Source organism: Stegodyphus dumicola, chromosome 7 (assembly GCF_044657685.1).
Source record: "Stegodyphus dumicola isolate Sdum_Otavi_A_Nest chromosome 7, ASM4465768v1".
Classification (NCBI taxonomy): domain Eukaryota; kingdom Metazoa; phylum Arthropoda; class Arachnida; order Araneae; family Eresidae; genus Stegodyphus; species Stegodyphus dumicola.
This window is the reverse complement of record NC_140774.1, coordinates 75,631,847-75,646,386: the sequence shown is the minus strand read 5'-3', so window position 1 is coordinate 75,646,386 and position 14,540 is coordinate 75,631,847. Positions and strand designations below refer to the sequence as shown.

The 14,540-nt window shown below is 32.2% G+C and overlaps 1 protein-coding gene across 2 annotated transcripts in view; it reads left to right on the top strand.

Annotated features, from left to right (window-relative positions):
- Positions 1-331: 331 nt before the first annotated feature.
- The window catches only part of LOC118184666 (uncharacterized), a 116,235-nt gene continuing 102,026 nt past the window's right edge, over positions 332-14,540 (top strand). For both annotated transcript variants that reach the window (XM_085820470.1, XM_085820469.1), the window contains exon 1: positions 332-638. In XM_085820470.1, the coding sequence (XP_085676596.1) occupies positions 444-638 (195 nt within the window). In that variant the 5' untranslated portion in view covers positions 332-443. The remainder of the gene's footprint in view (positions 639-14,540) is intronic.

Genomic DNA, 14,540 nt, shown 5'->3' with positions numbered 1-14,540 from the left:
CCTTGCCGTGTTTCGATTGCTGCGTTTAAAATAACGATTGAAAGCTCTTTTGCCATGATAGGAGACTTACGCCATACTCACAATATGAGCAAAAATTCCTACTTCGGTCATAACAGGCATGAGTAACATGCTTAATGTTTGTACAACTGCCAAATAGAGGTATTTCTAATTTAAGCAAATTCTTCATTCAAAATATTGAGTAGCAACTCACATGGAAAAAACCACGAGCAATAATGAATAAAATTAATCTGGCAGTAATTTTTAACTCATCTTGCGAATCCAGATGTTTTTTATTACTATTATGCTTGATTATGAATCTTTTTCTCATGTTTTTAACTCATTTTGATAATCCTAAATGTTTTTTTTTATTGTTATGCTTGATTATGAATCTTTTCTTTATAATTTTGTAAATACGTATGCAATAAAACCTTTGAATTTTGATTATGGGAAAAAAGAATAATGCTCGTAAACTCCAACTTGTGATCAAGAAATATGAAAAAAAGACAGAGAAGGTTTCAAAGTCGGCCGCAGGAGTTCAGGCAGGTATCACTAGAAAAAATGCCGAACGCATTATAGAGGAAGAATTGGAATTAGCTGTCAAGCGTAAAAAAATTTCCAACATGACTAGAAAACAATTAGTATGTATTTTTAAATTCATTAACTCTATAAAACATTGGTATCTATGATATCTATAAACCCATAACGTATTATGTTATAAAGTGCTAGGGAATATCAATTGTACTTCACTTTAGATTTCATGAATGTTTACGTAGCATATGTTAAGACCCTTCATACGAAACTTCCAGATTCCAGTCCAAATGTTCGATGTATGGCATAATCAATCTGCAACATAATAATAATAAAAACATGTATATATATATATATATATATATATATATATATATACATATACATATATATATGTATATATATGTGTGTGTGATGTACCAGCTTTTGTCAGGAATAAATAGATTGTTGAAGAATCATGAATGTAGTCGTAGCTTAAATTATCAGACGATAGTTTTAAAAAAACAGGATTCATTTATTATATTTCAGAAGAAAATAGCAATTACAAAAATCTGATCTCCGGAGTAAATAAAAAAGAACTACTAATAATATTTTGTATGAAGGTTTACTGCATCGTGACATTTAAGAAAAAGCCCCGATATTCCTTTTGCGAGTCTTTTTATAGCCTCTGGAAAGGCGGAGCTTCCAAGAAATGACGTCAGCCTCGTCAGCCAATCCAGTTCGCTTGAAATATTTCCAGAACATTCTAAAACTGTACGTGTAGAAAAGGCGGGAAAAACAACTTGACTACGGGGCTGTGGATTTAATTCTACGTACTTTCAAATAAGAGACCGTACTTTCAAAAATGAAAAGAACATACAATTAGAATTTTAAGTGTATTCTTGACTATGGAATTTTATTATTACATATATATATATATATATGTAATAATATATATATATATATATATATATATATATATATATATGTATGTATTGCATATCTATATATGTATATACGTATGTACATTGCTATTTGTCTTCTTTTTTTTTCACTTATCTTCTGTATGTGGTAAATTTTGTACGAATTTCATTTTTGCATAATGTTAGTTTGTCTGGGAACTTCAGAGATACTCTCATATTATTGTTAGTTTTTTACAACGGCTTTTTGCATTAGCAATTTTGATTTTTATACCCAATACCTTACTATAAAATTGAATACGATACTTGAATTTGCTTTGATTGTGCTTTGAAATTAATGAATATTGCCACTGAATTGATGCTGCTTATAGCGTATAATTTAGGTTTTGACTCTTTTAACACCTTCTTGCAAAATATAGATTAATCAAAATCCAGTTCCTGCCTCTTAACAACACTACTGTAGTCACGGACCAACAGATCTTTTCAAATTTTAGAAAACTCTACAGTAAAGCCCTCTTCAAGCGCTGTTTTGAGGTAATTGAAGGAAACAATCTTACTCTCAATCACATTTTTGCCTGCCTAAGATGATCGAAAAGGCATGGTAAGGGCTCACCAAGAGAACACTTCTTTCTGCATGAAAAAAAGCTTTGGCAACAGCTTCAGTATAACCCACCTTCAAAGTTTGTCTTTTTTTTTTTTTTTTTTTTTTTTTTTTTAAGCGCCAAAGCGCGTGAAATATTTTGTTTTGAAAAATGTTTACTATTCAGATTTTCGATGAAACTCCATGTTTCAAAAGTGGCGGCCATCTTGATTTTACCCGAAATCGTAGATAATAGAAATAAATTTACGACTAGTATACACGATTTTAAAAGAAAAAAATATTAAGGAATGATTAATGAAAATGGTTAAGGTTAAAAGGATGTAATTTTAAAAGCAATGCCAGAAAATATCACCTTTGCTTCACTTTCCCAAATGTAACATACCTTTGTATGGTATCTTTCATTTTTCACAACAAACTTTATCCTTCAATAATCCACAGTCCATCAAAAAATCCTCTAAAAGGTTCATATTTTCTTGTTAATTCATTCATAAAGTATCTGTTTGGAATGCCTGGCTTTCCCAAACTTTTACTCTTGTTTGAAAACTCCCATCTAAAATGTTACTTTAACATCTCCTGATATTTTAATTACGACATCACTAACAGCAGGTTTAGAGCAGTCCGATTGAATACGATACTTGAACGATGCAAAAATGCAAAAATCTTATCTCCAAAACAATATTCTACACAATATCTGAGCGTTAAACAATTGCCGAAAATAGTGTTACGAATTTTGTGTTAAGATAGTTAATAAGTAATTAGTAGAAGGCAAATTAAAAAATGTTGTATTTCCCCGTTCAGTGCAACGCGAGACAAATTGTAAGAGAAAGCTAGCCTAAAAAATAAGAATTAGAGCACGTGCATTTAACTTTGAGTAAACGGATATTTCGGTAATTTGTATTGAAATTGAATTTGTAACTGACCATTATGTTAGCTGTAACAGTAATCTCATCCTCTATGGAAATCAGAATGCGTTTGTCGAAGAGTATAGGTTGCCACGTCATATCATTTATCGGCATTCTTGGCGATATTTTTTTGATTAAAATTCTCGGGGGCTGATAAAGCTGTTTCAAGCTTTGGCAGGATAGCGTTATCGAACCGAAGGTTTTGAGAAAGTGTCTGTGATGCCTGTCACCGACGAGATTATAGGCAGACAGAAACAACATCAATGAACTAGTGGAAGAGCATAGCCAGGAGCTGGCCACCGAAGAGCATTCTGTGTCACAAAAGTAAGTTGTGAAGATATCATCAGCGGAAGAGGAGATAACAGAATCAGAAAACTATAACTTCCACTGATGTAAAAGAGATACTGAAAACATGGGAAACTGTTGCATCATACTTTGAGGAACCTTAACAAATAAGTGAGGATAGCAAAGTTTTAAAATAAAATAAACGTTAGTAAAACTTAAAATCCGTACCATTCCAGTATATGCTCTTACTGCTCGTGCTCCACCTGTTGATGTGCCGTCTGTCTTTTTCAATGGAATTGATAAGTTCTCAAACAGCAATTTTAGTTCATTGTACAGGACTTTACAACTTGTAGTTCCTGCCATTGGCACTGATAAACTCACGTTTTCAGTTATCTTAAAAAAATTGGGTCAATTTCTTTTACAAATAGTGTGAGCTAGCTGTGATGTATCACTGATATCACAGCTCTCATCAAGTACCAAGGAACATCATTCAAAATTTTCAGTGTGTTTACCTAATTTTCAGCTCGGTTTTCAGTTCTTCTTGCAATCATAAATTTTGACAGATTAGTTTTGGAAGTGTCTTTTCTATCTGGAAAAGGTATTTCTGCAACAGCAGTTAAACATTCCTTAATTACCTCTTAATAAGCATATCGTTTTATTTATTTATTTTTTTTCATGTTGATTCCAATTTGACTAAAGTGTAACTTACTTTCACTGCCAAATCTAATGTAAAAATTTCAAACTTTAAATATATACTGTTGTTGTTTTAAGCTTTTTCTCCAATATATTTAATTTATTTTTTCGCATTTGTCCTTGGATGATTTTATAATTTGCGTCATGTTTCTTCTCATAATTCCGTTTAACGGCAATGTGTCTCATTTTCACGAAATTTTGAAGCGTAGCGAACAAAAACAAAACAAAACAAAACAAACAAACAACAACAACAAACAAAAAAAAAAAAAAAAAAAACTGAAATGTTTCAGATTTTAAATTACGTCCAAAGGGGCGTTTTTTAACATTTTGTGTGTTACCTTTCTTTATTAAATATCATGTTCCTCGCACTTAAACCATAAGATCCAGTGCAACAGCAATATCGCAAAATAGTTTTAAAACGAGCATATCTTTAGAATTTCCGATACAAAGACTCACGCGCTGGAGATAAAAATGTTTTTTCTGCACAACGTTGCCATTGCTCGCTTTGAAATCCTTGAGTTTGTTAATCAAAAATTCGTCAAAGTTTTAAAAAATAGGAAATCGATCATAAAACAAATTTCAAATTTCAAATTTGGTCTTCCACATGCTCATATTCGTTGGAGGATTACGTTATTCAAAATTCGATGACTCTATGTACCGTTGTTTTATCACAATACGAGAAATATACATACATTTATGCAGATTTTTCATTATTTAATTTCTTCAAATATAATGCAGGACTCTTAACATTTTGTGGCAACAGTTTGAAAAGTGAATCGACATTTATGAGTCCGACGCAAAATGCCAAAACGAAACTAATAGTCCTTCGGGATTCAAATCCCTTTGGACTAAAAAAAAAAAAATATTATAAACAATAGTGTACATTATAATAATATTGTTTGAGTATGTTTTTCGGAATGAAACGCATTCCTATTTTACTATGATTCCCCCGGAAAAAATTGCTTCGCTTAACGAGAGTTTCTCATTATGAAAAAGATTCGGAAAGAAATTACTGTTTAAGGTAGTAAGGCTCCATTGTATTTTTACTGTTCTGTTGTGTTGCTGTCAAAAACTAATTTTTTGCATTTTTGCTAACATTTTTTAAAGCTTTTTTCTTTTTTTGAATGGTAAGTGCCGATGCTTTTACATAGTTTTAACTATATTTAAGTTTTTTGCTTACATCCAGCATTTTAAGCCTAACAAGTCTGCGAAAAAGGCGGTTTTCTCGCCAAATTTTTTAGCCGTGACTTTTCGTCAACGCAATGTGTCTGACTCATCTGTTCTAAAAAATTGAACCCTTCTCTGTTTTTATATGTACACATCCTCCGTTAAAATTCCCTGCATATTGTGTTACTGTTTATAGTATTCTCATTAGTGACGCTTTAAACGTTTTAACTTTCTTCATTGGTGTGGTGCTAGAAAAATAATGATCTTTGTTTCTATCCTCCCTTGAAGCAGTAGGTTATATTATACATTCAGTACATAAAATCAGCCGTATCCCAGTTAAGCTATTTTTTAGTCTTTGAGTGAAACCGTAATTCCAGCCGGAGCCCAAATTAAGACGAAATTCGGTAATTTAAGCATTTAGGATTAATTTAATAATTCATTAAATTTTTATTTTAACACTTACATTTTAACGAATTTTGATTTTAATTATTAGTCCAAAGTTGCTTTGTCCCTGAGGGACTATTGTTTTCGTTTTGCGATTTTGCGTCGAATCACTTTGAATGTCCGTTTCCCTTTTCAGACTGTTGCCACCAAATGTCATTGCCCTGTATTATATTTGAAGAAATTAAATAATGAAGAATTTGCGTAAATGTATGTATATTTCTCGCATTGCGATAAAACAACGGTATAGTTTGACCGCCTCATCCGCGACCATGAGCGCAAACACGCATGCGCTATTCCCACCAAATTATTCTCAAAATAGGGTAGAAGGATGGGGACTTTCTTCCTTTTGAGCATATAAATTCTGTCTTTCCGGAGAAGGGAAGAGTTTCACGTGACTTTTCACGTCGCAGCAAGTAATAACACCCCTTTTGGATGAGTCTATGTGTTTTGGCAGAATGCCAGCCAAGGTCGCGTTTGAGACGGTCGAACTATACCTAGAGCCATCAAATTTGAATGACGTAATCCTACTATGAATATGGGCATCTGGAACTCAAATTTAAAATTTGGACTTTGTTTTATTATCAAATAGCCGCTACGCGGCCAGCCTTTGTCTGGCTTTTAAATGTACCGGAAAAATGCCTGAAACACCAAACATTAAATTTAAAAACTGCACAGAAAATTACTCTGCAGAGTATTATATATATAAAAAAATGACAATGAAATATGCCAATCTCTTAAAAACAGTGACATAAGAAATACGATGAAAAATTGTTACCAAATCCATATTTCTAAAAGGATGAAACTATTCAAAATGGTGCGATTTCATCAAAAATCTATCAACAACAATAAGAAAGGAAAATTGTTGCCAAAATCACATTTTTAAAGATGTGAGATGTGAGAAGTGTACTCGGAAGCTTCATTTAAATTTTTTTTAAATATAAAATATTATAATTTTTCCAAAATTCTTTTTGTAGAAGCAGTCGCAAGGATGAAAGATTAACGAGTCCAAAAATCAAAGAAAAATAAACTGTACATTTTTAAAAATAAACATTTTTTAGAAAAAATACCGTTGAAAAGGTGTTAAGCTCACTTTGTTAAATAAATTCGTATTTAATCGATTTATTGAAACACGAAATTTATTCTAAGTTCGTAAAATAGCTAAGTGCCTACGTTTTATGACGATGTGAAAATGGAGTGTGTAGAGTAAAATCTCGCTTTCCTATAGCCCATTATGTCTCAAAATAATGCGATTTCGTCACAAAACATTAAAAAAAAAAAAAAAAAAAAAAAAAAATTCGAATTCGAATTCGAATTTCGAAAAAATCGCTTCGAGGTGCACTGGCTCTTGTCTAGATGCACCCTATGTAGCAAATTTCGTAGCCGTGGGTCTATTAGATTACGCGCAGCGCGAACGACAGACACACACAGACAGACTCTTTCTTTTATTATATGTATAGGTTTTATATGGGCATCTGGAACCCAAATTTAAAATTTGGAATTTGTTTCATTATCAGTTTCATATTTTATAAAACTTTAGCGAATTTTTGATTAATAAACTCAAGAATTTCAAAGCGAGCAATGGCAACGTTGTACTGAAAAAAAAAAAAAAAAAAAAATTATCTCCAGCGCGTGAGATTGTGTATCGGAAATTCTAAAGATATGCTCAATTTAAAATTATTTTGTGAAATTGCTCTTGAACTGAATTTTATGGTTTAAGTGCAAAGAACATGGTATTTAATAAATAAAGTTAACGCACAAAATGTTAAAAAAACGCCCTTTTGGACGTAATTTAAAACCGAAATCTTTCAGATTTCCTTTTTTAAAATTATTTAAATTATTAATTTATAAGGTATTTCTCCCGTTTCCTCAACATGTCTTCGTGGTGTAGTGGTTCTGCACGCTGGGCCGGTATTCAGAGGTCCGCGGTTCGATTCCCGGCGAAGGCGTTGTTAATTATTTATCTCTCCAGCCTCCAAAAAATATCCTAATATCTCTACAAAGTATTTTGCTATTTTATTAGTTATTTTACTTATTTGTTTATTTTGTTCCCCTTTCCTACGGTCGTCCATACGGTTTCGCAACCTCTTATTTTAGAAACTGAACCGTGGAAGTACTTAATGTAATAGTTTATAAATTTAATAAAATGTTAGTTTTGGGAGAAAAAGTGATATACGAATGGCATGTGTAGTTTTCTAAATTTTAAGGTTTTCAGCTATAGTAAAGTATATGCACCTAATTTAATTTTTTAGTCCAAAGAGGCTTTGTCCCTGAAGGACTATTGTTTTCGTTTTGTGATTTTGCGTTGAATCACTATAAATGTCCGTTTCACTTTTCAAACTGTTGCGACGAAATGTTAGAGTCCTGCATTATGTTTGAAGAAATTAAATAATGAAAAATCTGCATAAATGTATATATATTTCTCTATTTTGATAAAACAATGGTACATAGAGCCATCGAATTTTGAATGACGTAATCCTCCTACGAATATGAGGATGTGGAGGAGAAGGAAGAAAATGTCATCTAGGAAATCAGCTAATACATCACGGAAAAATATAAATTGTAAATATTCTGTGAGCGTCTGAGGCAGTAGATATTGTCCAATCACGAGAATTCAGAAAAGGTTCAAAATTAAAATAACTATTAGTATAACTAAACAGAGCCCTATAATATAAAATATAACATATTGTTGCAGTTGAACAGGTGCAGATCTAAAGGAATTTAGATTTTTGATACTGTTTCGATTTTTTATTTAGATAGCTAATTTTAGTAGAATTATAATTAAAAGTGCTTTATTTCCCCGCGCAATGCAGCGCGAAACGAATTTTAAGCTAAAGCAATGCTGGAAAATTAAAATACAGGTGCACGTGCATTTAAATTTGAATAAATTTATGGTAATTTATATTCGGTATATTATATTTAATCGGTAATTTATATTTAAATTGATAAATGTAATTGACTGCTATGTTAACTGTAACCGTAATTCCCCACTCGTTTGCTTCCCAGAAATTTCGAGAAGCAGAAATTACTAGAAAGATCTCGCACGACCGATTGAAAGCTATAAAAAGCCAGACAGCGGACATCTCAGCTCGGTAGTGATATGACGTACGGAAAGCCCCCTCATTTATTGATCTGGCGCTTTTCCAGAATATTCCATTCGACTACAAAGTGACTGTCGAAAATTGTCTATCCTCAGATCATAACCCCGTATTCATCGACCTTAACTGTAATTCATTTAATAAAAATTCTCCGGCACTCGTCTTAACAAACTGGAACAATTTTCGGTTTAAACTTAATAGTAAAAGTTTACCCTTCCCTTGAAATTAAATCCATTGATGATACTGACAAGGCAGTAGATTAATTAACTTCCACCTTAACAGATACTTTCAAAAAAGTATCCAAACTCACCCTTCGCCCCAATTTTTCTATACTTCCAACTGAGATTAAAAACAAAATTCGGGAAAAAATAAAGTACGATGACTTTGGCAAAGAACTAGGAACAAAATGTTGACTGAAAATTAAAACTTCGTACTTTCCAGAATGAGATCAAGACATTATGTGACCAGCACAGCCAATCACGATACACCGAATACATTCAGTCCTCAACGACTTCAGATAACAGCCTTTGGCGTGCATCTGCCAGACTACGCAAACACAAATCACGCATTCCGTCCCTAGCAAAGGACGCAGTGATGGCTCATACAGACACCGAGAAAGCTGAATTATTAGCTGACAGCCTCCAAACTCAATTCACACCACATAATGAAGGAATTTTTTCTAATACCCCAAGTTCCTTCCAATATGATGTTGAACAATTTATCCACTCTCCATGTAGGAGGGACATACAATACAGAACACTGAGCGAAATTAGCGAATATATAGCTAAGCTCAAACCTAAAAAGGCCCCAGTATTGGACTCTATCTCTAATCTCATGATTAAACACCTTCCCACCGGCTATATATTTTTCTTAGTAATGTTAATAAACTACATGCTATTGCATTGCTATTTTCCTCAAAGCTGGAAGCGTGCACTTATAGTGCCTATTCAAAAACCTGGCCTATGCCAATCAAATCCTCGAAATTACAGACCCATCAGCCTCCTGTCTTTGTTATCTACGATATACGAATATGTGCTATTTAAATGCCTGAATGATTTTCTCCAGAGCCAAAAAGTCCATATTGACGAACAATTTGGTTTCCGGCAAAACACTGCACAATACACTAGTTTCTGAGGACAGTGGAGTTCATTCACGAAGGTTTTTGGAACAAAATGCTTACCGGCGTACTTTTTCTTGACATTGCCAAAGCTTTTGATAGGACTTGGCATATAGGAATCATAATCAAGCTCGCGACTTGATATTTCGGCTCAACTTATTCACATAACTAACTGGTATCTCACTAATCGTTTTTTCTCAGTACGAGTTAATTCTATCAACGCCCCGTCCAATTCTAAGTGGCGTCCCACAAGGGAGTCTTTTAGCTCTCTTTTTGTTCAACATTTTCATTAATGACATACCAAAATCATCCAGTGTCACTCTAGCACTTTATGCAGGTAACACAGCCATTTTCTCCAAGCTTAGACAATTGGATAAATTGGTTCACAGCATTCAGAGTTATCTATCAAGCCTTGAGCACTGGCTCATTACTTGAAAATATCTAAAATTAATGTTACTAAATGTGCTGCCATGATATTAACACACTCCCGTATCCTTCCATTAATTTAAAATTCTTTGACGACTATATTCCCTAGTCAAACTCATATAAGTATCTAGGAGTGATACTTGATTCAAAAGTACTCTGGTATTTTCCCATTGAGAATACTCTCAATAAAGCGAAAAGCGTCAGATCCCAACTTTACCGCCTATTAGCCCGAAAGAGCCATCTGTCTGTCAGAAACAAAACTCTTCTCTATACTTTGATTATTCGACCGATTTTTATGTACGCATGTACCAATTAGGGTACCACTGCAAAGACTCACATAAAAAATTACAAGCCTTTCAAAGTAAAGCCTTACGGTTAGTACTTAGCTTGGTACGTTCGTACTGATGCGATTCCCTCGGACCTTAGCATTAAAACAATTGATGTTGTTATTAAAAAATTTGTTCAACATTTGTTCATTAAAGTCAACATTTTGTTAACATTTGTTTTTCAACATTTTGTTCAACATTTGTTCATTTAAAGTGAACAGATTGATAACCGAGCACTTCAGCAACTTCCTGTCTACAATCCTGGTATTCCAAGTTCACAAAAATGACCAAGAGGCATCATGGGCCGAGACTACGGCATCTATCCTCCTGCTAAAAGGTTTCAGCCCCTGCTGCTATTCCTCACTGACAATGCCAAATTGCTATCTTCTACTCAAGTTCAACTGAGAAGTGGCCTTCTTCGCACTGTTATCAATCTGTTCGTTTAAAAATCACATCATGCCCGCAGAATTAATTTCTGCCTTGGATATTTTCTCCCGTTTTCACAAACTTTACATTCTGATTTAGGGACATATGCCAATGAGCCTCTTAATTTCTAAAATCTTTCCTCTTCGCTTTTTACTTTTGTGTTTTATCTATGTCATAAAAGTATCAAATAAAGTTAATATATATATATGGAACAGCTTTAGTATTGGTCCTTTTGGCGATTTTTTCATTTGGCGACAAACTTCGGTCGCCAAGGTAGACCCGGTTTTGAAGATCGGAAAAAAATGGCGGATTGTCAACAAAACCCGATCCAGACTAAATAATCTACAATAAAAAATAAGCTCTTAATCAGAATAAACAGTCTTTCTCTAATTTTCAATATTTCTAGTACTGCTATGATAAATTCTTGAAACACTACTGTAAATGAATTTATGACAATTATTATGTTATGAGTAATGAAATTTACAAAATGTTAATATTTTTAATTACAAAATATAATGTATTAAACATTAATATTTTAAGTAGTTAGTTCATATTTATATTTTATTATATTAGTATTTAGCTAATATTCTTAATTTACAAAAGGTTAATTTTTATGTTTATGAATAATGAAATTTACAAAAGGTTAATAAATGCATTTCAAACTAGTATATGTTACTTTAGTTTCTTAGATTCTGTTATTAAAAGAAAATAAAAAAATATTTCAAAGTGAAGGAAATCAAATTCAATTATAATGGGCAAGTTTTGTACCAGTGTTAGAAATATTTTTTATGATTAAATATTGTAAATGGTAAAAATATTAAGAAATGTGTATTTTTTAATCCCTCAATTTATTACAAGTAATTTATGATTATAATTTAAAAGCTAAAACTAAATTATCATAATGAGTAAATTTTGTACCAATGGTAATAATACAACAATCATTGTAAATGATGATTTCTGTGAAAAATTCGAACAGTCATTGGAATCCACTAGTGGTAGAGTGATAGCTACTGAACAGTGGTAGTTCAGGCTGGCTATATGGGAGTTTTAGTAGTTTTCTGTAGATGTAATGTGAATCTGAGCCAGTTTCTCTTAAAAAGTACTTTATGAAGGCATCCTTCTTCTGCTAGCCAACATATGTATTTATTTTCTATTCATAATTCTCTCTTATTTTCTTATTTCTTTATTCTAAATCTTACTTCTGAAGAGAAGAAGTGTTGCATCTATAGGTCAAAAAATATGGTCAATATGTTTGCAAAATCCTGTCAGTTTTGGAAAGCATTTAAATAAACTAAATAATTTGTATGTGATGCAAACAAAAATGCATTACACTATTTCATGTACTGAATAATTAATCAGGGAACAAAGTATATTGTAACGTTCCTTTATTTTGTAACCAGAGTTATTTTATTCTTGGGATCTTTACTGTCAATTTCCTCCATCCGTTTTCTCACCAGAATCCAAATGAAGTTTTTATTTTGTAAAACAAACCGTTTTTTGCCTTTTGAGGCCACATTAATAGGTTGCTAGATAAGAAAAGATTTGTAGTCTTCAGCCTTGCATTATAATTGCTGATAGTTGAATTCCATGCCAGTTAAGTTTTTGACCAACTTTGCATTAAATTGATTTGTGCAGCCTTTGGGCTACAAATTTATTTGAATTTAAATTTTATATTTGAACTTAATTATCATAAGTTATCTTGCCACAAGTGGTTGACCGAGTCGTAAGTACAAAGTGTGCCTTCTGTTCTGTACATCTAAACTTTATAATAGAATAAAAGTATATCTTAACTTAATAAGAATATATCTAAACTTTATGATAATAACATTTAAAGACATTGAAATCAGTATCTAAGTGCTTGCCATGTAGTCAAATTTTTATATATAAATTGTACTCTTACTTTTATTATAGAGTTTTTATTACAAAAAATTCAGATTTCTGTTAGATAAAATGTTAAAGTAATGTAGAAAATTTGCATAAAATTTAAAATAAAAAGTCGACTGTTATGTCAACATACTATTAATGAAAGTAATAGTACTCAGTGAAGGTTATTCATATACAGCTGTTAGGTTGTAAGATTTACAAAATTTGAGAACTCTAAATTATAAGCAATATATTCCATAATCTAAGCAACATTATATTTTTTATAGTCAGACAAATTATGAAAATATTATAAAAGCAATAATGAAACCTGATTTGAACCTATGAATTCATGCAATTACACATCCCTATAGTTCTAATATGAGGTATACAAGTATTTTTAGAACATGGTAATTTTATCTCCTTAGCAAAGGAAACACCAAGAGTTTACCTCATGCTACTGAAAATGTGTTTTTTTTCCTTGGGGGGGGTGGCGTTTATAATAATATGCAGAGCTGACATATGAAAAAATGTCAAGACTCATGTGATGTAATATTAAAAGCACTAGTTTAACTATCAAAAATTTGGCTTTTTAAAAAAATTTTAAATGTTGTGCTTTCCTAACACAAAAGTAACTTTAAGAAAAACAATCAATTTATCCCTCCTGCAGTGGCGTAGCGACGGGGGGGCAAAGGGGTGCATGATGCCCCGGGCGCCGCTCGTAGAGGGGCGCCAAATGGTATCCAAACAAAATTTTCCTGAAATTTTCAGTTTTTATTTTGTTCGATTTCTGGAAAATATATTTAAAATTAATAACTATTGTAATATAATTATTTATTTTCTTGATTTGTCTGATAAATGTGTAATAAAATGTTTGCAGTACATCAACCAAAACGTTCTTTCTGACCATTTTATTTCTCCAAAGTAGACATATATTTTTATTTTTTAAACGAAATGCACGCATATCTCTCGCTTTTTATTTAAAAACGATAACACGACCTTCTCCCGAATTTCTCAAACATATCTAGTTTCCAAAATTTGATTCCATAATCTGGAAATGACATTTTGGGAAAATCCTAACGCTTCCGCTACAATGGATTGCATTTGACTCTCCTGTAAACGACTGATGGCCTTCTAGTCTACTGATTCTACTAAGTCATCTTGCTGAGACATCGGACTGACTGCTGCAAACAGTCAACTCTTGTCAATTGTTTTTAATCTCCTACTACAAAAGGAATGCTGCAGGTCGCTTTTCACTCCTTATCTTAAACTCATAGTTTTCGACGTCACAGACTAAATTTGCATATTCCCAACTTTTTAAACGTTATAATTTCCCTTTATAATCTCTTCTATTTCCTTTTGTTCAAAAAGGTTATCGATTATATGGTTATTTCATACCGAACCCACAATATCCCCTAATTGTTTTGAGCAGTTAGTGAATATTACTTCATGACGTTACTCCGCAGTAGAAAAGAAACGGAACCTAAAATTCCACTACATATCTATAGAGAAAATGTTTTTCCAAACCTAAGAGTCGCACTTTAAATACTACTTACTATTTCGTTATCACGTTCGTTCAGCAACTTAAAATAAATTTTCACATATTTACAATCAACTATGGGTCAAGATCCCCTAAGTCATCTAGCATTTTTAAGTGTGGAAAGAGAAAAATTTGAAAGGATCGACTTTGATGAAGTAAATGATAAATTTGCTTCATCCAAGGTAAGAAAAATGTATACATAGTAATTAATTGTATTCATGTATTATATTA